Source organism: Amyelois transitella, chromosome 9 (genome assembly GCF_032362555.1).
Source record: "Amyelois transitella isolate CPQ chromosome 9, ilAmyTran1.1, whole genome shotgun sequence".
Classification (NCBI taxonomy): domain Eukaryota; kingdom Metazoa; phylum Arthropoda; class Insecta; order Lepidoptera; family Pyralidae; genus Amyelois; species Amyelois transitella.
In genome coordinates, this window is record NC_083512.1 from 6,963,955 (window position 1) to 6,988,148 (window position 24,194).

The 24,194-nt window shown below is 34.6% G+C and overlaps 3 protein-coding genes across 3 annotated transcripts in view; 1 reads left to right on the forward strand and 2 right to left on the reverse strand.

The window, feature by feature from the left end:
- Window positions 1–1,281: 1,281 nt before the first annotated feature.
- LOC106143254 (CTP synthase) lies at window positions 1,282–10,757 on the reverse strand. Its single transcript, XM_013345297.2, has 10 exons — window positions 10,383–10,757; window positions 10,128–10,298; window positions 9,594–9,811; window positions 9,088–9,252; window positions 6,589–6,710; window positions 6,035–6,289; window positions 5,528–5,820; window positions 4,985–5,213; window positions 4,677–4,765; window positions 1,282–4,123 (listed from the first exon to the last, which is right to left on the reverse strand). The coding sequence occupies exons 1-10, from the start codon at window positions 10,558–10,560 to the stop codon at window positions 4,041–4,043; spliced, it is 1,803 nt and encodes a 600-aa protein (XP_013200751.2). The 5' UTR covers window positions 10,561–10,757; the 3' UTR covers window positions 1,282–4,040.
- A 1,152-nt stretch (window positions 10,758–11,909) lies between these two features.
- Window positions 11,910–12,862, forward strand: LOC106143234 (U1 small nuclear ribonucleoprotein C). The gene has a single exon (XM_013345258.2). It carries the CDS (start codon window positions 12,070–12,072, stop codon window positions 12,562–12,564), a length of 495 nt encoding a protein of 164 aa, XP_013200712.1. The 5' UTR covers window positions 11,910–12,069; the 3' UTR covers window positions 12,565–12,862.
- Window positions 12,863–15,616: 2,754 nt separating this feature from the next.
- LOC106143250 (mucin-2) overlaps window positions 15,617–24,194 on the reverse strand; it is a 72,047-nt gene continuing 63,469 nt past the window's right edge. The window contains exons 5-7 of the mRNA XM_060945945.1: window positions 23,744–23,944; window positions 20,680–23,282; window positions 15,617–17,511 (exon numbers count right to left, since the gene is read on the reverse strand). Of these exons, the coding sequence (XP_060801928.1) occupies window positions 15,974–17,511; window positions 20,680–23,282; window positions 23,744–23,944 (4,342 nt within the window). The 3' untranslated portion in view covers window positions 15,617–15,973. The remainder of the gene's footprint in view (window positions 17,512–20,679; window positions 23,283–23,743; window positions 23,945–24,194) is intronic.

Genomic DNA, 24,194 nt, shown 5'->3' on the forward strand with positions numbered 1-24,194 from the left:
CCGGTTTTAAGTCATAATAAAAAACGAAACAGTGACAATTTTTCACGACGACTATAAACACGATGTCACACGTGCCTTACTACCGGGTCTGGATTTGCAATTAACAGACAGGGTAATTTAGCGACAGTTTAAACTTTAAAATTAATCCGTTAGTCATAATGTTAACTTCATTAATTAAGGATTTACGGGTTAATTAATGCCTTTATCGTAACCTGCATTTTTAATACTTTCTTAAAGTGTTCAAATATTAAATACTTTTTAAAGAATTGCACGCATCTATTGCAACTACAACTCACTTTTAGTCGAGTTAACAACCTTATACTATGGGAAACATTAGTAATGTTGGTAATATTTTTCCTAATATGTCAAATATGTCAATGTCAAAATATTGATACACAGCTTGTGCATAGGAAAAACTGTTTACAGAGCCTAACAACGTAGTGATTCTCTTAAACAGAGCCCAAAAAAACAACCTTATTTAGCACTTATTGGTAGGTAGTGTAGTGGGCCAGGCTTTGACACCGGAGGTCCCAGATTAGAATCCTGACCAGGAGACTATAACTTTTTCATTAGGGCTGAGTCTTTGATGTTATCTATATGTTGAGTTGGTAGTAGGTCAAGTTTATAAATTTGGTACTTCGAGGCTAACTCAGTTGGTGTAATTTGCCCTGTAAATATTTATTTATTTAATTGTAAAGTTCCATGAGGCCACCCGCGAAACAACAAAGTGGAAAAACCAGGATAATGCTTAAGCGGGAAAAATTATCCTGATTCTAATTTGCCGCATCTATCGCGTGAGCGATTATACCGCTACCAAAAGGAAGATTTTCCGCCAGGCTAGGTGTTATGCCTAGAGAACCGCGGCTCCGACGTTGTTTGGTTGAGGTTGTTTATATGCTCCAATCCGTGAAATCTGCTTGCGCGATTTAGACTGTTCGCTGTTTTTTGATTGATAGCATTGCGTGATTGACTTGTGGCGTAGAGATGTCGCCACAACTTTTTTGGAAAAAGATAGGGGAATGTAAAGTCACGGATACATCCTCATCACTGTGGAGCCGACCCCGGGTTGCGGTTTTGACTATAATCCTGAATCTTGAAGTAAGTCAGGTTTTTAGAAGCGGCTCCCATGCGCTGTGTGTAACAAGTAATTGCCTTACCACCACTTACAGAGGCCTGCACCACTTACAGATGTTGCCATTAAGGTGGAAACTATATCAACATTATAAATTACACAATTATCTATAGAACAAAGATTTATTATTAAGATGTAGTTATGTTGATATTTTTATAAACTGCATGGAAATGAAAACGTAACAATGGAATGGTCTTACGGCTATCAAAAACTTCGACTAAAGTTGGCTAGCGATGTTGCTATGCTTGTATAATTCTAGTAAATCTAGTTATTCACACAATTTATCAAATTATCACGACAAATTTAAGAATTCAAAAAATGCATTGACATTTTCATTTTATTTAAAATTTATACATAAGTAATAATTTTACATACGGAACAAAAACATGTTATATGAATGTAACACATGTAGACGTAAAAATACATTTTATACTATATCACGGCACTTCTAATCATGATCATTTATAAAAACGTATAGAACATTAATTATTTATAGAATATTTCTACTATTTTTTTAAATAGTGACATTTAGGTTCTCATATACTGTAATAATACATATTTACTATAACAATATCTACCGATAAAAATATACGTCTACTTCATTTATACGCAATTACAACAGCCATTACATCACCACTTTTTATCTTTCTTACATATTATTAATTAAGGCAAAATAACAGGTATTATTTTTTAATTAATTACAATTGTGAACTGCTTACATGTTAACAAAAATCGTGGATAAAACACATTTCTATTGCTTTAAAAATTATATTATTTTAGTATTTAACTCACAAGAGATTCATTTATTTGTGAAAATACAAAAATTAATTAAATTCAACTTATTTTACTAATGTCATGAAAATATGAATTGTAAAATTTTTGTTTTTAGGAATGTACAAAGTACATATTATAAAAATTTAATCAATATATGTATGTAATTGGCAAAGTGAATTTTCCATATAATAAAATTACATTTGTTCAATTGTTTGTAAATATTTCATCATGTTATGATGAATGTTGAATTAGCCACAAAAAAGAAAGGGAAGAATATATTTTTTCTTAAAAATATTTTCCCAGCAAAACGTTGGGAAAGTAAATATTTCTGCATGTTTCAATAATCATCATAATAATACAAAAATGAAAAACAAAAAAACTTGTGTTAATCTTTCAGGAGACATTAATCATCACGGGTATTTAAAAAGTACACATTTTTGATCTCTCTTTTTCGCAATCTAAGTTGCAACCTCAGAAACTACGAACCTCAGAACTTGAGCCGTAGGGCCTAGGGTTTACAAAATACGTGTATTTCATAACAGTACATACCTGAAATAAAAATAATTGTATATTGACGTCCGGTACGTTTTGGTAGCAGTAATACATAAAATTATACTTAATTTATATTGACGCCATTAGCGATACCTTGTATCCTATTATCAAAATAAATCTATTACTATTTCGAAATAAAAAAAAATTGCTTAATAGTAATAACAATTGTTTACAAATCTTACACTTAACTATCTAAATGGCTATACCTTTATAGCAGGATCGCAACATTTTTAATGTTACCATGATGCGAACATACCCTTTATTATAGATTTTACCAGTTTTAAAACTTATTTCAAGAAATATAAGAGAAATATCACTTAACCCTTAACTGGAAGGCTCATTTGGGGTGATTTAAAATTTTAATGCACTAGTAACCCGGGTTTGGCCTTTTTATTGTCAGACATGGATGCCAGATGTTCGGATAAAGCTGGCGACTCACAATCAAGTTTACACTTAGATAATTGTCAACCCCTCAGTTTTAAATGTACTTTTGATCTGATCTTAAATGAATAACTTTTTGTCGTAAGACCACAAATAAAAGTTAGTTTAATATTCACCCTACTTATTAATTGACATTCCCCTAACGAGGGAGCCGCCATAAGAGGGCAGCCTCCTTACCCAAATGTAAGGCCTAACAGGTAGGTCTCTCTGGCTTATGTTATGGCGACCTGGCTGCTACTGGCAGCTTCTTTTATTTCTAGTAAAAAAAATTGCCATTATTCATATTTCTTTGCCTGCTAGTTTAAGATTTCAGTTTCATAAAGTGTAACTATTTATATTTTTACTGCCAAACCAGTATAAAAATATAAGATAAATATGATGATATAAAACTAATGAAGTATACAAACGTTTACTGGGCTGAATTATTATGCTGTGAGGTTGACTAGGAAGATATAAGATACAATTAAGTAAGCCTAAAATCAAATAGTTATGTGGATTAACTTATCATTTTATTAGTATTTTTCTATGTTCAAACTATAATCGGATGGGATTATTCAAACGGTTTTTCAGTAATTAAAAATACGAGAAATTAATCGGAATATAAGTATAAATCAAATCATCATCACAAAGCACATAGTGGCTTCATTTAAGTTACTTGTAAAACACATAAATCTTAAGTTTGCGACTTACATACATAACAGTTGTCAAACACTAACGTCTTTATTTAGTTAACATAAAAGTAGATTTTTTTTTTAATTTGTTGAAATAAATAATGGCAGTATTTAAGTATAGCAGTAACTATAGTAAGAATGGGTATATAGTATGATGTATGTATAAAGCATTCGTTATGGCAGATACAAATTTACAAACTGGTACATATCACGATAACAAGTCACTAGCCATACAGTTTTGAATAAAAAATAAAACGTTTAACTATCCCTAGATATCAGGGAAGGCAATAATAACTACTAAAAACTAAAATATTTCGAGATGAAAGTAATGTGCTAAAACACTAACACAATAAAATTTACAGATAAGTGCTGATTGTAATGTTACACTGTTATCTTAAAATAGTTTAAGCAAAAACAACTAACAACATTGAAATAAAGCCTACTTAGAAGTTTATAATGATTCAATATTTTTAATCATTTTTGACACCATTTATTGGTTTACCGTTCTCGACTAGTTTGCAATCGTCGATCAAACTAAGTATGTCTTCTTCATCTGCAATTGAAATTAAATTGTGTAGTTGAAATTGGAAAATGTATTACTAGTTGACGTAACTTAATATCGATTTTGAAGGATAAAATTGCTAAAACACCTGCATTGGCACCTGAATTGGTTGTTGTTTTTATTGTATTTATTTGATATATTTGGATTGTTGAAAAAATAAACATGTTATGGAATATTCAGAAACTATATCAAAACAAGTTCATGCATTTCAGAGCAAAGTTTAACGGAAAGCTAAGTTAAGCGGAAATATAACTAAACATGACAAAAAGTGAATAATAACACAAAAAGTAATCAATCTTGTTTATGACTCCTTTTTATATTTATTACGAGTATACATTTGACAAAAGTGCACTACTGTCAAATCACCTCACTATTACTACAACATGAATTATGACTTTTGTTTTGCTATATGAAAATTACCACTACTCGCAACACCCTCATTGACAGGTCTGCCAAGTTTCTATTCAAACTTTACTTAGGTTCCACAGAGTTACAGCATTCTTTTTCACATTAAATTAGTGATCTAAATCAATTTAATAATTACCTGAACTGACGTCAGACTGGTTCCGCGGACTGAACCGGCAGCCTTTGGACATATAACTCTTGAGCTTGCCCAGGGAAGCTAGGATTAACCTGCAATATTTAAGGTAGATATTGTTAACAAAGTTTAATTGATTGACGTATATTACTTCTGAAACGTCCATCTATGCACCAAATATCATCAATATCGGTCAGTAGTTTCAACATACAAATAATATCACCTTAAAATAAAAGTGTGGCAGTACATATACCTTCTCGTATTAGTAGAAAAAAACGTTGGTTTATAACTTTACGCCTTAAAAGTCCACTCACCCCAAAAACGGCGGGCTAGGCGACAATGGCCGTGACAAATACTCCGGATGGAATTGCACGGCTACGTAGTACGGATGCGTGTCGACCACGGCCACTTCCATTCGAGTCTTAGTCTCGTCTTTGCCGACAAATCTCAACCCGGCCGCCTCTAGTTGCTCTATGTACTCCGGGTTCACTTCATAGCGGTGCCGGTGTCGCTCTTCTATTATTTCCTTGTTGTATAACCGAGCTGGAATAGACAATGACACATATATATGTGGTTAGCAATCCAACAGAGTAACTGATAAACACTTAATTACTCTTTATCCCTTGCGGCGTAGACAGAGCTAGACAGTCTTGAATAGAAAATAAAGATAAAGGTATTTATTGCAACAGAAAAAGTTGTATACCATCAGAGAGATTGAGGTCAAACACCCTTAAATCTACAATAAATGAATAGGAAACAAGAATATTACCCTTCAGTGTGTTATAAATTTTTTGATATACTATTACATTACAATCTACAATATGCGAGCAAAAGCTGATAAAAAATACATTACTTACTGATAAGACTAGGTTCTAAATACGTCTTCCTTTTGCCTAACCTCATGGTTCCGCCAAGATTACCAGGGTGGTGTTCAGGCATGTCTATCACTAATTTGTCCTCGCAATTCGGGTCCACTTCGGTACTATTTGCTGCTTTCAAACCCAGCACATTCCTCGCAAATTCTATGACAGCCGCTTGTAATCCCAAACAAATGCCTAACATGGGTTTCTGTGTTTCACGGCACCATTGACAGGCTTCGATTTTACCCTCCATACCCCTTTGACCAAAACCTCCAGGTACTATTACACCACTGAAATTATGTTCAAAATATTAATCTTCTAGCAAATAACATAAACAGAGTAGACAAAGATTATTGAGTTTTTGATTTAAGGTTTTGATTTCAAAAATAACAAAGTAATAAAAAGTTGTTTTTTTTTCTGTAGCTTTCAACATTCAAGTGAAAATAATAATACTTTGTATAAAAGTTGAACTTTAATACTTTAGTAAAGTGACTGAATACTCACTCGCTTTTGCACAGATCCTGCCATGCTTTATGATAGTTCACTGGGTCATCAATTTTCATTTGTTTCTCCAAATTCACAGCTTCAATATAGGTGAGATTTAGTTTACACCCTGACGCTATGCAAGCGTGCTGCAAAGCTTTGGTCACACTAGCATAGCTATCTTCCAGTTTCGTGTACTTCCCGACTAGTGCAATATTTACTTCTTTTCTTAGATTATCCACACGTTTTGCTAAATTCCGCCATTTTTGCATGAATCTATAATTGTTAAAAATGGTATAAAAGTATTGCGATATATCGATCACAATTGTTTGTACTTTCATCTCTCTCAATAAGGCAACAAATCATTGAACTCAGCAAAGAAAGAAATCCAGCCAGTATATTCATACTAACATTACAAAGAGAAAAGATATGTTTGGAGATTTTGACGAAATTTGGCACAGAGTTAGATTCGACCTTTCAGTCGGTTTCGGTCAGGAGGTACATGGACATTTTTTTTCTGCAAATTTTCACGATGCGCGCAATTTTTTTTTATTTTATTATATTACTATAATTACCTTCCTGGACGTGGCATTGAAATGTTAAGTTGCAGCCTCTCATTAAGGTATTTTACGACACCCTCCGCTTCCATCAGCAAGGGCACATGGTATACAGAGCTTAGGTCATGAATACAAATTACCTGTAAGAATGTTAATTACATGTCATGTAAATATCAGCTAAAAATATAATTTTGACCGAAATTTAGATCTTGACCTTGATCTTGTTTTTTTAAGGCAACAAACACTTAACAGATCATTAATTACACATTGAACACCACATTTATCATGTGACCATTAACATATATTTTAAATTAGTTATTTCAGGAAAAAGAATAGATTTATTATGCCATGTTGTTCCTGGCACTAAAGGATAGGACAACTGCATCTCTTTCCTATGGATGTCGAAAGAGGCGACTAAGGGATTGGCAAATAAACTTGGGATTTTTCCTGTAGGTGATGGGCTAGCAACCTATCACTATTTGAATTTCAATTCCATTATAAGGAATAATTATTCCATACAGCTGTGCAGCTCTGTCTTCCCCGCAAGGTGTATAGACTTGATTATATGTATGTATAACAACAGGATAAACAGCAATATGTTCTAAGTTATAAAATAAATCTTTGTTATTGGATAAAAAGGCAATCAATTATTAACCCGCGAGCACTCGCGCTATGAGCATTTTGCTCACAGTAAATTTGAAACACGTGCCATTTTGTCAAAATTATGCGTACGAGCATCGTTCTTTCGGTAGCTGAGTTTTAACCTTTCTCCCGCCCCTGGATACAATTCGCTTTTCGCTAGTGTGTGAAAGTCGCTCAGACGAGGAGGTTTGTTGCGCCGTGTACCATCATGCGGCGTTTTGCTCATCGCGCGAGTATCGACGTAAGTACTTTTCTTCTCATGACTTATTTTTTTTCATCATATTGATAGATTTACTGCTACTTTTATGTAATATTATAGTTTTAAATTACCGTCATAGAACATTATTATGTATTTTTATTATAGATGGATCGAAGAGATGAAAGAATTTTGGCGTGGTTGATGGAAGAAGATTTGGAGGAAGACATTGAGGACCCGTCTTTTAGGGCCGATGATATTGAAAGCGATCGCGGCAGTGAACACAGTCATCATTTCACTGACACCGAACAATCTTTATCGGAATTAGAAGGAGAGGTTTCTTCAATTCTATTGGAGAATCAGCTGTGTTACGTAGGCAAAGATGGGAGTACAAAGTGGAACTATAATCCGACTCGTTCTAATGTAAGGACTAATAGGAAGTTCTAATGTAATCTGTGAGGGAAGAAATGATGAATGATATAGTTGGCTTTTCAAATACCCACATTAGGAAAATTAAGGATCAATTTTCATCAAAGACCAAAACCTAGTAGTATTTTTGGTTTTCACGAGGGCAAGGTTTTGGTGTCTTGCGTACCAAACAAAAAGAATAAAAAAAATGTTCTTATGGTAAGTACACTTTACAACGATGACCGAATCGATTCAACTACTGGCGTTACAGCAAAACCCGAAATTATCACTTACTATAATCAAACAAAAGGAGGTGTTGAAGTTGTGCATCGACTAAAAGAAGAATATTCTGTTGCAAGAGTAGCCCGTAGATCCTAAACATAGCCGGAATCAACAGTCAAATCATTTACAAGGAAAACACGAATAAAATCATAACGCGCAGAGATTACTTGAAACAACTAGCTTTTCAACTAATACAGCCGCATATCCAAAGAAGAAGCACCTTGCAAAACATTGCATATTCTCTACAGCAAGTGATTAAACGTTTTGTACCAGATTCTGAGATACCAGGACAAGAAAAACCAAATGGAATCTGCGCGGTTTGCCTAAGACGCAAAAACCAAAAAGTGCTGTATTTACTGCCAAAAATTTTTATGCAACAAGCATAGTCATACATTATGCGATATGTGTAAAGCTCACATATATATGATGAAGAATAATTATTTCTACACATTTAAGTTATTGTTTGAAAAGATTTTAATTTGTTCATTTTTTTCCATAAGACTGCCTTAGAAGACTGGCAAATTAGTTAGTATGATTGTTAATTAAAATAAAAAAAAATTAATGTTGAAATAGTTTCAAATATACGTTTTTTAGATTAATTAAATTGTATTTTATTTATTAAAATAAAAAAGTAAAAATATTATCTGGTAAAACCTGCATTTAATAATTTTAATAATATTTCATAAACGTGAGCAAAATGCTCTACGCGCGAGTGCTCATGTAACTTCTAGAGGCGCGTGTGCTGGCGGTTTAAAGACAACAAACTCACTATTAGGAGCAAGTTTGTATAGTATAAACACATACATTACTTTGAAGAAATAATAAACCAGTCACATGCAGAGAAATATGATACCCTTATTCATACAAAACCAAAACAATACAGGATCAAGTTACACAGCTGACTGTTTATAAATGCAACCAAATATATCCAAGGGAAATGGCCAAATTGATGCTCTTATCATTTCTTTATATTATGTTCTGTTAATTACCTGTTCTGGTGCAACATGACAGAAGTTAGAAATCTTCTCTTTAACAGTGTGATTGATTGGTTTTTCTGAACGACATAATATTAGATCGGGTGACAGACCCAGGCCGCGAAGTTCACGCACAGAAGACTGTGTTGGTTTTGTTTTTGGCTCTCCAGTAGCTTTCGGCTGAAATTTATTTTATTACATATATCATAATCACAAATGCTACAGTTTAAAATTCATTTCATGAAATCTTGTAAACTTGTACAACATTTATATAAGTCATTTGTAATGGAATTATGTAAATAATCATTTATATAAAATGCACAACAGAATGACTAAGTAAATGTAGCAGAACCCATACTTTTATCACTTACATGTAATTCTGTAATTATTTCCTATGTAAGTTACTGAATCAATTTTGGCAAAATATTATATGGATTTATTTAATATCTCAATATGCACAAAGTTTCTTTTCTTGAAACAAAAGTTAATTTTAACATAATGAAAAACAAGACAATGTTTACCATAGGTATAAGGGAAACATGTGCACAACAGAAGTTTTCCCTCTTCACTCTAAACTGGAATTGTCTGAAAGCTTCCACAAATGACATGCCTTCTATGTCACCAATAGTTCCTCCAAGTTCTACTATGCAAACCCTTGGAGGAGTGTTCTCTGCTGTCACAGGAATATGAGCCACTCTTTGGACCCATTCTTGAATAGCATCAGTAATATGAGGTATAACTAAACATGAATAAAAAATTACAATATTAACATATCAATTTCAGAAAGAATAAGTTGGTGGAACATAAAAACAAGGCTCATAAATCGAAAATGTAGAGAGTAAAAACAATTAATATGTATTTACTATATGTAAAGATCAGTTATAAAACATAATCTAAAAATAAAGGTAAACAACATTGAAATGACATGTCTTAATTTTAAAAATCTTGGTATGAAATATTTCTCAACTATGTATGACTCGGGATGGGAAAGGCTAATTAACTTAGGATTCTTTAAGGTATTGTATGACTTAAGTGTAGGAATTATTAAAATTTACCTTGGACTGTTTTCCCAAGATAATCCCCTCTTCTTTCTCTTTCTATTACCTGCTGGTAAATCTTTCCTGTTGTTATATTATTGTCTCTATGTAATGTGATGTCTAGGAAGCGTTCATAGTTGCCAAGATCAAGGTCGACTTCCCCGCCGTCATCGAGTACATAAACTTCACCTAGAAATTAAAAATAGACACGCGCATTTAACGTTTTTCCAACCACGAGGGTGATAATGTTCTATTACCAAAATATAATCTTACCATGCTCGTACGGTGAGAAAGTTCCAGCATCGATATTTATATAAGGATCGATTTTAATTGATGTAACATCAATGCCACAGCTCTTGAGAATAGTTCCAAAAGAACTGGCGATTACACCTTTTCCTACGCCGCTTATTACTCCTCCAGTAACCAATATATATTTCATTTTGTCAGGCATATTGCGGCCGGAAAGCTTACTACGGCACAAATGTTAAACTAAAAGTGCTGCACATTCAGAATAAGATACTTGTGCAGCGCACTGAACAACGGAAAAACAATACGAGCACAAAATTAATATGAATAGCGACACACAAAATACCTTTAGATCGGGTGGTAAGTATGTAGGTACCTAATTTGATAATTCTCTCTTGTCGCGTGCGGCCTGCTGACTTCTTTATATTTTACCATAATTGACAGAGACAGTGGCAGACGTTAAATTGACAATAGACAGTCATGATTATGTTACCATGGTATCACGCACTGACTTATGTTGTTAAAAGTTCGCAGTCAGGACCTAAGAGCTAATTATGTGGCTAGCTTTCATTAAGAAAATGTCAAGCAAAGTTTTTATTTATTAAGGTTCAAGAAGATAGAAAATAAAAGGAGCGTTGGTTCGTCGTCTCCTCTTCATCTTTATTTCAGGATATTCTTACATCAGATTGGAAATGCATAGAGTATAAAAAGTGCCGGTAAACATAACAAAGCCAACCAGTGCGAATCGGTGGGACAGTGTTGCCAACCCCAAAAAGCTAAAAAACAACAACTCGCCTAAAAAAAAACAGTAAAAAAAGGCAGATTTCATAATTTTAGCTCATATAATTAAAATAAATAAACAATTTTCTTAGTTAAAAGAACCCACATACATTGGCATATTTGTAATTACAACAATAAAAGAACAAAAATCAAAGTAAAATTAATTTTCAGTTTCAATTGCCTCATCTTCAATATTTTCACACAAATTATTATTTTCAAAATCATACATATTTTTTTTTAATTTCTTCATGTGCCTCTCCGTGGCTTTAAATGAATAGCAATCGGTTATTTTGGATTTAGTGTGTAATACTCCTTTAATAGTTGTAGTCGATATTCGGTTACGTAATTTAACTAAGGAATACACCATCTAGTGTCATTGTGTTTTTATGTAGTGGTTATCAAAAAATGTTTGCAGAGTAGTATTATAGATGGCGCCGAACGCTAGTTGAAAAACAGCAAAAAATAGGAATCAAACAGATAACAAGGACATCAATGCGAAAACAGCAAATCTACTGTTAAAACAGTATGGTTGGTAGCACTGCGGTGGCACTACAATGTAGTCAATACAAATCGTACACTTCTAATTTCTAAGAAACCAATTAGATGGCGCTGTCGATAGACGTCTTCCCACCTAACCAATTCCATAGACCAAATATCTGATACATTGTTGGGACCAAGTCGCAGAGACAAATTGCAAAGTGAGTAGAGCCCTGTAATCGTGATGTATTTCGTAATTACAGTTGGCATCACTATTCACTACGTAGATTGACTGCTGCCAAATTGACATATTTAGGGCACGCCAAAACATTCATCATTGTATGCTTGTATTTGCACGTGAACAGAAGACAGTTTTCTCTCATTTGTCGATTCGATATTTTTCTAGAAATTTTAGGGATCATATTTGTGTTTACGGCATTTGTGAATTTCAAAAATAATGCCTAAATATTATTGTGACTATTGTGACACATATTTAACACACGACTCACCCAGTGTGCGGAAGACACATTGTACAGGTCGAAAGCATAAAGACAACGTGAAGTTTTATTATCAAAAATGGATGGAAGAACAAGCTCAACATCTTATAGACGCCACTACAGCGGCCTTCAAAGCTGGAAAAATTGCACAAAATCCATTTGGAAACAAAGGAGCAGCTATTCCTCCTCCTTGGGATCCTTCTGTAATGGGTCCAGGAGGACCTAGACCTCCAGTTCCTGCTCCCGGAGGTCCACCGGGAATGTTGCCGCCACCTTCAATGGGACCAGGCGGCCCAATGGCACCTCCTATGATGATGGGTCCACATGGACCTATGCCTCCGATGATGGGTATGAGACCACCTATGATGGGGCCTTTGATGGGACCAATGGGGCCTATGGGCCCAATGGGTCAAATGCGACCGCCGCTTATGAATGGGCCACCTATGAATAAATAGCGGTAAATACAAGTGTAAGGACTATTGATACTATCTAAACGTTACTTTTGTGTTCATAACATGCAGTAAATAGTTTGATTGTTGACAATCAAGCCGTTACCATAATTAGGTACTATGTAATGTATTTGGTTTGTAAAAATTTTGTTTTAGAACAATAAATTATACTTACTTTCTATGTTACATTTTCAACAAAATTAAAAATTGTGTAAATAATAGAGTGTTAGCAATATGAAGATCAATAACTTTAAGATCTAGTTGATAAATTTGCTAATAGATGAATAAATATTTTTTAAGACAATATGTTGTTTTATATCTCGTTTCACCATTCCCAAACTTCCTGTTTGCTTTCTCTCATATAGTGTACTACTTCTCAGGAATCCCTATAAATATTTGTTATGTGTCTGTATTAACCTTCATTTTAGAAGGGGTAGATAATACATGTTATGCCTTATGTAGCCATGGCCTCCAAGACAATATCTGATATTTAACTTTTTGTAAATAAGACTTGACTATGGTGTTGTTTAAAATGTTCAACCCAGTTGTACTTATGTATTGTTGGTACTTATTTGATGTTTATTGTATGTTCTTGTTGCATCCTCATATGGCCTGGTCCATGTGATCAACCGGACTATGGAAAAAAAATATTTTTTTTTTAACTGGAAAACCGAGACCACAAGCAATAAGCGCCATAGTGAGAAACCAACACTCATCTGTAATTTCAATCTATATGTATAGAGTGGGTAGATATTTACAGTGAAAACTGTTTTAAAAGAGAAATTGGGACTTGATCATGGTAATGTGTTCAATGATGCCTTCACTGTGCAGTATCTTTTATGGTAGAAAGAGTATTTATTTTACTTGGAATCATGAGGGTTCATGTCACCTGTCATGAGCAATTCTGTCTTAAAGCAAAGCTGTTCTAAAGGGAGCAATGGCATATAAGAAATATTCCTATTTTTTGCTTTAGAATATTACTGAGTTGCTAAATATAAACATGAATGTTTTGACTGTAAAAGTTCATAGGTAAATATCCTCGATTTTAAACATTGGCAAAATTAAATATCCTCTTCTGATGGTATATCCTTTCCTTACTTAACTTCTACTTTGACTATAACTTCCATAGCACTTCCAAAATATGTTAAAAGTGGGTTGTTATTGTGATGTTTTGTAAAGGCTAAAGGCAATAAGCTTTCTCTTACAAGGTAATTGCCTTAAAGTGAAAAAACTAATGTCAAAGATAATTTATTTATATTTATTAAATTTTAAGCGTGGAAATGAGAAGTTCACATAATATGTACAGGTATAGCACTACCAGATTGAGATCGCGACGGTTGTGAGTCAGGCAGCTCTAGAGTTTGACCACGCCGGCACATAAACATTGTGACTACCAGATCAGAAATAAGCAAACATACTATCAACAGTGGTAACACTCCATTCATAACTAAAACTGCATGGTCATTGCCTGCTGGATATGCTCTTAGTTCCTGGAACACTGAGACACATAGGAAAAGGTGCAACATGGAACATGTAATCAATGCGTACATCTGTAAGAAAGATGAAGCTTGTCTATTTAGACAAGTTCCTAGCAATAGGCTGCTAAGGAAGAAATACGTGGTCATAATCGCTGCTGGTGTGCATATGGCATGAAATATACCAAAAGTTTCTGTTGTTGCTTCGTTTATAAGGTCTGCCGTAGTGATAACAAGCGTCAAGAACCTAACTTTACATAAGCAGGGTTCAGCAGTCATCGAATTATCTTCACTGTAGTTCGAAACGCACTTCATGACTCCTTAGTTGTTAATCTTTGTGAAAACTTCTTTATAATGAGGAGGAGCATTTGCTGCATCTCTTTTAGTTGCTATTGCGAGATAGAATGAAACCTTAACATAACTTTTGTTGTGATCGATGTTATGCGACCTAAGAATATGCCAGTTAATGAAAGCATAACTCAAAGTTACGTTGAAAGGAAATTCACGGTGAAGTCTGAATTACCTACTCATTTATTCAAATATTGCGCGTCTCGTTAGCAAAAAGTTGTGTTCATATTAATAAATTACCCTTTTAATTACGTAACGACATTATGCATCTCACTTAAGCCCATTATTGAGTACTTAAGTAATTATTATCTAAGTACCTACCTAGGTATTTGCGCCGTGTGGTTCCCGGCACCAATACAAAAAAGAATAGGACCACTCCATCTCTTTCCCATGGATGTCACAAAAGGAGACTAAGGGATAGGCTTACAAACTTAGGATTCTTTTTTAGGCGATGGGCTAGCAACTTGTCACTAGTTGAATCTCACTTCTATCGTTAAGCCAAATAGCTGAACGTGGCCATTCAGTCTTTTCAAGACTGTTGGCTCTGTCTACCCCGCAAGGGATACAGACGTGACCATGTGTATGTATGTACCTAGGTACTTTAATTAATAAAGTAAGACGACTTCTCTGTGGTGGTGGCTTTTCTTATCTGCCAAGCGGTTTGACAAATTCACATTAAGTGTGTTGCCAGTCATTCAGATACTTATATCGTCGCTCTCAATCGTTACCTTCTATTTTCCCTACTTTGTGAAGGACGGTGAAGCATCTTTCTAGCGAGGGGGCGATTCAGTTTGTTTTATTTTCATTCTCTCTTTAATCTCCATAGTTATTATAGAATATAATATTTATTTATTTTTGTTACTATACGTACATACATACACTTATATATGCCCACATTTTTTACGTCGCGATCTCAAGTGGTGAGATATTCTTTATCTTATTTCACTTTTTACTTGTCAAAAGCAGTAAATATGATCCAGAACGAATAGAAATAGTTCATTTTCTGGAAAGTATCTACGCTCTCTTTAAAGTCATCAAAATCAGTCCAGCATTTTTTTAACTTATTTGTTACAAACAGGAACACAAAACTTTTTATAGGTAACATTATACTGGAAGCTTCGAGTTGGAAGTATGGATGTGGTCACTGAAATGTATATTTATCTATCTCTTGGTATATATTGTAACATACAATTATAATGACAAGACAACCATTTGGTTAAGAATAAAACAATATGTTATATTCAACACATTTATTTAAAATTGTATTCCGAATAACTTAAAAACTTTGAAAAAGTTCAAAACACTACTTACAAAGTACTTATGTACTCAATAAATTACTTAAGAATTATTTATATCTATGAAGTTTAAAAATACCTCATACTAGATGAAACAAAATTGGCCCCAATAGAGCATGTTTGAGCGGAATATAATAAGCAGTAAAACACTGGTGAAATGAGGCAGTGGGTGCCTATGAAATGGCACTTCAAGCTAGATAGACTAGATTAAAGCTTCTTCAATTTCATCGCTTTCCTATAAAAAATAACAATTGAAAACGGAGTCAAGAGCACCACTTAATGGGTACGGTGAAAGTATCATAATGCTGTTTCTAAGGTGGTAGGTGACGTTTTGCCTCTTTCTGGAGAAGATTTGCTTCTTGATTTCGACGACGAACTAGCTGCCGGCATTTTAAATGACGATAATTTGGGCGGAGACGCTTCAGGGGGAAAGTTAAAAAATTCTGCACGTTTTGCTTGTATTGTTTCGGCATGCGATGAAATATTTGACTTTCCAAAATTCGAATTTAGTGGAAATACACCTTGATGAATTGATCCCGGGAAATCTTTTTCAGTTTCAATAATATTTTCATTTGTTGGGATAAGGTTTCTTCTTGCCCCAAAATGTTGATTTGTGACTATAGGAACTGTTTTTGTCGGTGGGTTATTTGGTGAGCATTCATGTTTTTCTCCGGAACTGTTGGAATTATCATCTTCATTATTTGCCTCTGGTATGGGTGTAGACAGCACGTCAGATCTAGGACTCGAAAACCGCCATTGTGATTTAGGTGAAAGTAAAATTTTAGGAGTATTTTTATGGTCTTTAATCAGCGCGCTAGTCCTTCCTGGTGAAGGCGGTTGAGGATTTGGTTTTATTATCTTCCTATGTGTGTAAGTTTTAGGAGATCCACTTAGGTCTAATATGTTTAGTTGCGTTCTGTGGGTTGTCGGTGTTAAAGGTATTTGAGCTTTTTCTTTAGATATTTTTAATTGTTCCACAGCTGACAATTTATTACATCTATTCTGGGGATTCAGTGTATTTAACTTAACACTGTGCTGTAAAAGTAATTTTTTGAAGTCTAGTCTAGATGTTTGTGGTACAGGTCCATATCTATCCGTGCACAAATTTTCTTTTTGTGCATAAATGGAATTGGTAGGCATGGGCATGTGTTGTTTTTCTGCTGGTGACCAACTCATTCGGGTTCTCGGATCTCCTAAATATCCCGTTTCTGGATGGCGTTGTGAACCTTTGCTGTACAGAGATGATTCTGAACTCACTGGAGACAAACTGATTGTAGATAAGGCTGGTGATTCTGCTCTTTCAGAATCTTTTATATTTAGTTTCTTTTTACTTTTATGTATCACGGCATAAAGCTCTTCATTCGTCATTGTAGACTTGACGGGTGAAAGTAGTTTAGTGCTAAGGTCAACAACTGTCTCTTTGTTCGATGGTGTAGAAGATTTAAAAGAACCTGGTGTGCGGGGATCTATAGGCGATATTCTAACGGATTCATCATTTGTACTATGCCGCATGTCTTGTTGAAGATTTAATGTTTGTATTTTACCATCTGTATTCGAAGGATAGTTCAGTGTTGACCTATGCTCAAAAGTATTTATGTTCGGAACGTTTTGTTCAATGACGCTTCGTTTAGGAAGAGTCCAGAACTTAGGCTGCTCCTTTGGTGGTCTTGAAGAGTTTTCATAATTGATAATACCATGTCTGCCGCGGAGATGGGCTGTGTTATATCGATGTAAAGTGGGGTTGAGCGCATTCAGATTTACTGCTGGAATCTGACTTTTAATAAGATGTTGTTGAGTATTCATGTAGGGTGTGTCAGCACTGGAATGTCGATAGTCTGAAAACAAAATTGAACACGTAAGAAAACAAGATGTAATGGGATTAGTTAAGGTTAATACCATAATAAACTGAGGAAGATAAAGTTAACTAATAAATAAATAGAGTGTTTTTGTTTTTTTTTTTTAAATTGAAATAAGCAATATGGGAAATAATCTGTGCAGGTGTAACAATCAGTATGAAATACTTTCTTCCTAATATCGAGTAGTAGAAATTTTTGTAATATATACAATTACACTTGCATAGATGTAATTTTACAAGGTGACTCCGAACCTCAAAATGGGAAAACTTATGCGTATTTTTGAAGTAATTTAAATTTGAAATAATACAGTAAAAAATATTTCAATTGAGGCTCAGTCGGAACCTTATCTATATCTACGACTTGATTTGCATGATCTATTCCTATATTTTGGCACTTATCAAAATTTTGCAGACATCAATATAGAAATCTAATCAAATATATATACTTGAAAATTATTTAACAACATGCGCAAATACTTTAATGTGACAATGGAATTCAATAAAATTAATAGGTACGTTCGTGAAAAGATTTGTGTGTTTAATTTTTCTTTCTCAAAATAGTATTACTCTTACACATAATCTAGTCGCAAAATAAAAAAAAATAGGCAAATTAATGCATTGTCCTATTAAATTTCGCAGAGATAAATGTCACCGTAAAATTGTAAACCATTACGTAATGTGTTCGTTATTTAATTACCTATCGAATATTAAAATTAACAGAAAAAATAATAATAAAAAACGGAGCATATAAACGAATGATGTTTACAATTATTCAATGACATAATATATTGAAATTACCCAATCCCACTAATATATTACGAAGTAATTAATACTAATAACAAGAGAGAAAAACTTAAACTACTTAAAAAGTGAGAATTTACTAAATAAGGTTTTTATTTTTTGCAACTAATGTGCATATGGATGCAAGCGTAATCTAATTTGATTTGGTTAGAAACCTTACTAAAGCATGACCGTTTATAATTAAAGCATTTTTCTGAACTGTGTAAATACATAGTGCAACAAAAATCAGTAGCATACAATGATGAAGACATCTGTCTACGCAGTAGAAAATATAAATGGTATGAAAATGTTTAAAATAATATTATAAAATATATGTAGCGAAAAATCTTTATAGTGCATGGTATTTTATTCTCTGTCGAAACAATATCAATATAATAACATATTTAATGCGAATCACATTTTATTTATTTGAATAATATGGGGTTAATTTGTGTTATTAGTTATAAACCATAACGATTTTAGTTAATTAGGGATGCAGACTTTATAACCTATATCCGATAAATTTTAGTTAGTGACATACTTTCATGCAATCATTTTACTAATGAGACAATACATGATAAATAAATTAGTAGCTAAATAGTATACACGTATTCAAATTAAAATTTGAGCAATGTATGCATTTTGCTTAATTTTTCTATCTGTATCGGCTCTTAATCATGCTGAAAAGCAACAAAACTTTACCTTGGGAGAAGTTGTCGTTATAATCGGAACAATGGAAGCAATCGCCTTCACTGTGCAAAGCCATGTAAGATCAGTGTGATTGAATTAGAACGGTGCACCCTTGGATTTAGAACATTTTTCAGTCAGTAGGTAGTTTATGTTGAAGTTATTTTATCCACATTAGTTTTTATGATTAAGTTTTTAGTCATCAATTTACCCAGGAAGAACATGATAATCGAGTTATTTACATACCCTTGGTGTCAAAGAAAACTTTATGCTTCGATCGTATTAGAAATCAAGTTCTGTTTCAGAAAAAAACAAAAACATCCTGAAGATGTTTGTATTTAAATTAAGCTCCAAATTCGAGTGAAAGTTAACAGAACTTCTTTCTTATCCATATTATGATTGTTTAGCCTTTGTGCTATAAGAATTAATGTGAAGTGTGAGGGTGATAGATGAAGGAGTGAAATAAATGAAATAAGTGCGTTAATTGACATTAAATCTATAATATTATTTACAAAACACAAATAGACACACGAATAACACACCATGCACTTACATACGAAAAATATGGATCACTCGTAAGCTGTGCACGCCGCGACGGAGGGCCGCCATGCATGTCTAATATTTCAAAATTAACAATAACAGCATACTTAGGTATAATACTACCATTACATCAGACAGAATAATAAAATACTGATAAAATCAAACTTTCAAATAAAAAAATACCTAGAAAATAATACAATTTATCACAGAAATCGGAAGACCAACTTAAGGCACATTAAGTATTGGACGGAAAAGTTCCAAATTATACTACAAATAATATAAATAATAAAAATGATAAAACTATCGTAATCACAATTACTTAATACGTAATTATTTTTATAGATTTATCATTAACTAAATTACCATATTTCGGTTCCGTAGTCAGATTCCGAAATTGACAAAATTCGAGCCCTATGCATAGATGCATCCACAGGTACAGTCACTTTGCTAGGGGTAACGGGACAAGAAGGCGGGGAACGAAGTGTTATTACTTCATCAGGGTCGGAATCCAAAATAGCTGTCAACATATCTAAAGATTTATCCCTTATGTCAGGGATAAAAGCAACCGAATGTCGCTTCGGCAAAGGCGTAGCAAAAGGACTAAAAGTTAGCGCTGATATCTCTGATTCAAATTTATCTTCCAAAAAACGACTTTCGTTGTTCAAACATTCGCAATCATCAGAAGGATAATTAATCTGCTCACGCAGCAAATCAGCCGTTATTTCAGCTTGAATCATTTCTAAAGAGTTAACTTTCTTAGAATTACCAGTAAAAGTCTCTAATTTTAGTAACTTTTTGATTGGCATTAGCGGGGAATTGGCAAGTTTATAACTATCGCTACGTTTAATTTTGTTTAGTGATGTTTCGAATGTTTCTTTACAATCCGGGTTTACAATTGAGGAGGAATCGACATTGGTATTCTTTTTCTGAGCGAAGATTTTCATAACTTCTGCCACTTTATTACCTGATTTGAATATGTTCGTATGTTGACATTTATTTTGTAACATTATTGGAGTTTGGAAATTTGGAACAAAAGGTGTTATTTCTACATCAGTTTGATAAGGACACTCAGGGTCCAAGTTCTGTATAGATTTAAGAAAAAGATTTCGCGTTACTGATTTGGAGCAAATTTGGTTCTTACCTGCTAAATCGTCTTTCGTCGGAGATAAGCTGACACCCTCTGCATCGTGTATATTAACGTAAGCCCCAGTTCTAGTAATAGCTTCTACAACTCGTGGAAGTTCTTGTATATGTTTATTTGTTTCTTCTTCTCTTCTAGATTCTCGTCTTGATGTAACTGGCGTTTCCGTAAGCGGCGACGCTGTTATTATTGTGCTTGGTTTTGGAGGTGGAAACTTTACAAATTCTGTAGTAACAGGCCCTTCCGGATCAATAGGTGCTTTTATGATAAGTTTTCCTAACTGCGGGGACGTAGGTTTACTAGATGGAGACGGAGGTTCGTAAGGAAAATCTGTTTCATCTGTAATTTTGACAATATCTGCAGTTTCTCGCTGAATGATTGTGGTGGTTGGGTTAATCTCTTGAACGAATGGCCCTGGCTCGAAAGTAGTATGTGCCCCTTTGCGACGTTTTAACGTATCCGATGAGAAGATAACTTGACCTTGAGAATCTAATGTCACTTTTGCACCCTTTCTTTGAATTTCTTCTAGTACTGGAGAAGGTTTCTCGTCAAGTACATGTTCTAAATAATCTTTGCTTCCACTCAAAGAATTGGGGAGCTCATTTAGCGAAACATATTCGGTGTCAGGAAGTTTTCCTGATAAAACGGTTTGAAGATTTTTCTTAACTATGTCATTATTTCCGTAAATTCCTCTATTATTGAGGTTCATTTTCTGGTTATTATTTTTAACATCTGCTATCGTGACGTAATCACCGGCGTCATATAACTCTTCAGTCAAGTTTGCATCTTTTGTTATTGGCGATTTTTTATTAGAGAGTTTATGTGGAAGCACTCCTTTCAATTTACACATTAAGTTATTGAAAGGCTGTAGTGAAGCCTTCAAATTAATTTGCGTAGTAGGTTTAGTAACAGCTTTTGTTACTTCAGTGATAGGTTTAACTTCTTTAGGCCGTTCTTCAGAAGGTAATTCCAGTTTAGGCCTACTTGCACATTTTTTGAGGACAGTATCTACAGGTTTATCAAATTCATATTTCTTTCCCGAATCAGAGTCTTTGTTACTGGTTTCACTTTCATCGTCAGAGTTGGTGGGGGTAATGACACAAAGCGAGGGTATTCTGGAGCTGTTGATTGTAGTTTTATATCTTATTCTTTCTATTCTGTCAGTACCCTCTAAATCTGAGGATTCTGAATAATCTTGTTCCGAGAGACTATTTTTTCCATGAGCACTCGATACTGAATCTTCAATTGGCGAACTCGATGTATTATGGCCAGAGTCAGGCGAGCTGGTACCTGTACTTTTTTTTGCACATTCTAATTCTGTTTCTGTGTGTACTTCAGCAACTGCAGTTATTTCTCGGCGATTACCTATGTTTGTCGTTATCGTAATTGTTGATGTTGTAACTTCATTTATATCTGGTGAAGAGTGATTATAAATTGGCTTCTCAGTAAAGGAATGTGAGACTGGTTTGTACTTTAAACTACTAAACGGCGATTTAGAGAATGAAGAGTTTGAACTTCTATCTAAGCTAGCATTTGCACTATGAATATTATTGTTTCTACTTCTCATCATTTTTGACAGAGAGCTTTTTCTTTCAGGAACCGTGGGCCCTATTACCAATGATCTGTCACTTCCAGCTGCCATTAAGGTTGTACAAACAGTGCCTGCAGAACTAGTAGTCGTACTGGTCGAACCTTTGCCGAATAGTTCATATTCATTTTCCGCTGTTAAAGTTTGGCTATTGGATGAATTGGAAAGTGCGTTACTAGTATGCAATGGTGTGCTAGGGCAAACTTCCTCCTCTTTTAATGTTTTAAGACCAGAATCCATATGAAAAGAAGTGTAGTAACCTTCCGTATCGCATGAAAATTCGGAACTCGTTTCTAAGTCTTCATGCAAATCGTGAATAATATCAGGAGTCAGCGTACCTTCACTAGTAACACTACCTGACCCGGAGGTATTTAAAAACCGTCTGCGACTAATAATTGAACTGGGCGGACCGTGATGAAGATTAAGAGAATTGTTTGATGTCGCAGCCGAAGTAGTGCTTTTGGGTGGAACGGTAGTCGTGGTGATTTCCGAGCCAATGCTAGTCCTGCCCGACTCTGAGCTGGCGGACCAGTTCCCGCTGGAGGAGTGCGGTTCCTCGCGGACGCCGGCCCGACGCAGCCGTCTCTGCGCCGCGGTGCCGCGCAATTTCACTCCGCTGTTTATTGTTGCCGTAGTCGGAACGCTACTAGGAACCCCAATACTCTTTTCGGAGGAAGAATAGGAAGCGCATCTTTGATGTGTTCTTCTATCCTCTTCTCCCGGTCGTTTCTTTCGCATTGTCACTGTTTCCTGCGTTACATTATCTTCTTGAGACGTTTGTGATTTAGAGTCTTTTACTTTCTCGGTCTTTAAACTGTCCTTAAAACTATCTCTACTGGCGCTAGGCGATCTGCCGATCATTTTCAATCTGTTCTTGCCCCATTGCTTCAGCGAATTAAAATGACCCTTCTTAGCCACCGGATCGATGGGACTTTTCTTAAGTAAATCGCTAGAACGCGATCTGATGACGGTGTTGTCCTCGATCTCTTCAGTAGCCGCAGCGATTGATGTATCACTACGATAGAACAAACCAAGCAAAGCATTAGTCACACGCTAGAGGCAGAATATGTTTGAAAAAAACTTTAAACACGGTCGCTTTGTCTCGTAACAGCGGCCTCACAAGTGGTCATTAATCATGAAGCTAATGAACAAATGACACTATTAGTGTTCGAGTGCACAAAAATTGGTTGTATTTGTTATTACTTTCGTATAAAGAAAAAGAACAACGACAACCAATGTTGAACGTAATGTATTCACAGAAGCACAAGATAGTATTATCGACGAGTTGTTAAAGATGTGCTGAAGATTTTAATTTGAATCATAAGCTGTCCACACATTACTGTGCTGAACGGTTACGTTAATAGGTTCGCTCGAGATTACATTATCTAATTGCAAAACAAAAAAGTTATTAATACGAGAGACAAAATGTGATAGATAATGTAATCGAATGTGAGATGGTGCAAACTAAAAGCTTACCCAGCTATAGCCTCTCTAAGCTCTTTTTGATCAGTGCCCGAAATGGTGTTTCGTCTTTTACCCCGAGGTTTTCTAGTGCGCGTGCGTCGCTTGACGGTGTCAGTTTCTCCGGTAGGCTCTATGTGCAACGACTTGCGAGAACTGCACATTCTATCGAAGAATTTTCCTGATGTGTCGATCGCAACCACTTCCGGTGGAAATCTGAAATAAAAAATCGTCGTGTGTTTATAATAACCAAAAATTACAGAAATCAGCCTTTAAAAAAAAACGCCTCAATTGCAACCACTCATAAAACAATTTTAAATACTAGGTTATGCTCGCAGCTCGAGGAAACAAAGACTCGTTTATTATCTCCTCTCTTAGTTACCCCACCCTCTAAGGAACTCACTTGATAAAATTCATTCACGCTTCCTTCGTCAAGTATTTACTTTCAGCTGTACTTCGTCAGTTA

Bases quoted from the DNA above. Each gene is read 5' to 3' on its own strand.
- LOC106143234 (XM_013345258.2), top strand. From the start codon at position 12,070: ATGCCTAAATATTATTGTGACTATTGTGACACATATTTAACACACGAC.
- LOC106143254 (XM_013345297.2), bottom strand. From the start codon at position 10,560: ATGCCTGACAAAATGAAATATATATTGGTTACTGGAGGAGTAATAAGC. The intron at 10,299-10,382 runs GTAAGATTATAT...TTTAATTTCTAG, and splicing joins TTTCTCACCGTACGAGCATG to GTGAAGTTTATGTACTCGAT. The intron at 6,711-9,087 runs GTAATTAACAGA...ACATTCTTACAG, and splicing joins GTCATGTTGCACCAGAACAG to GTAATTTGTATTCATGACCT.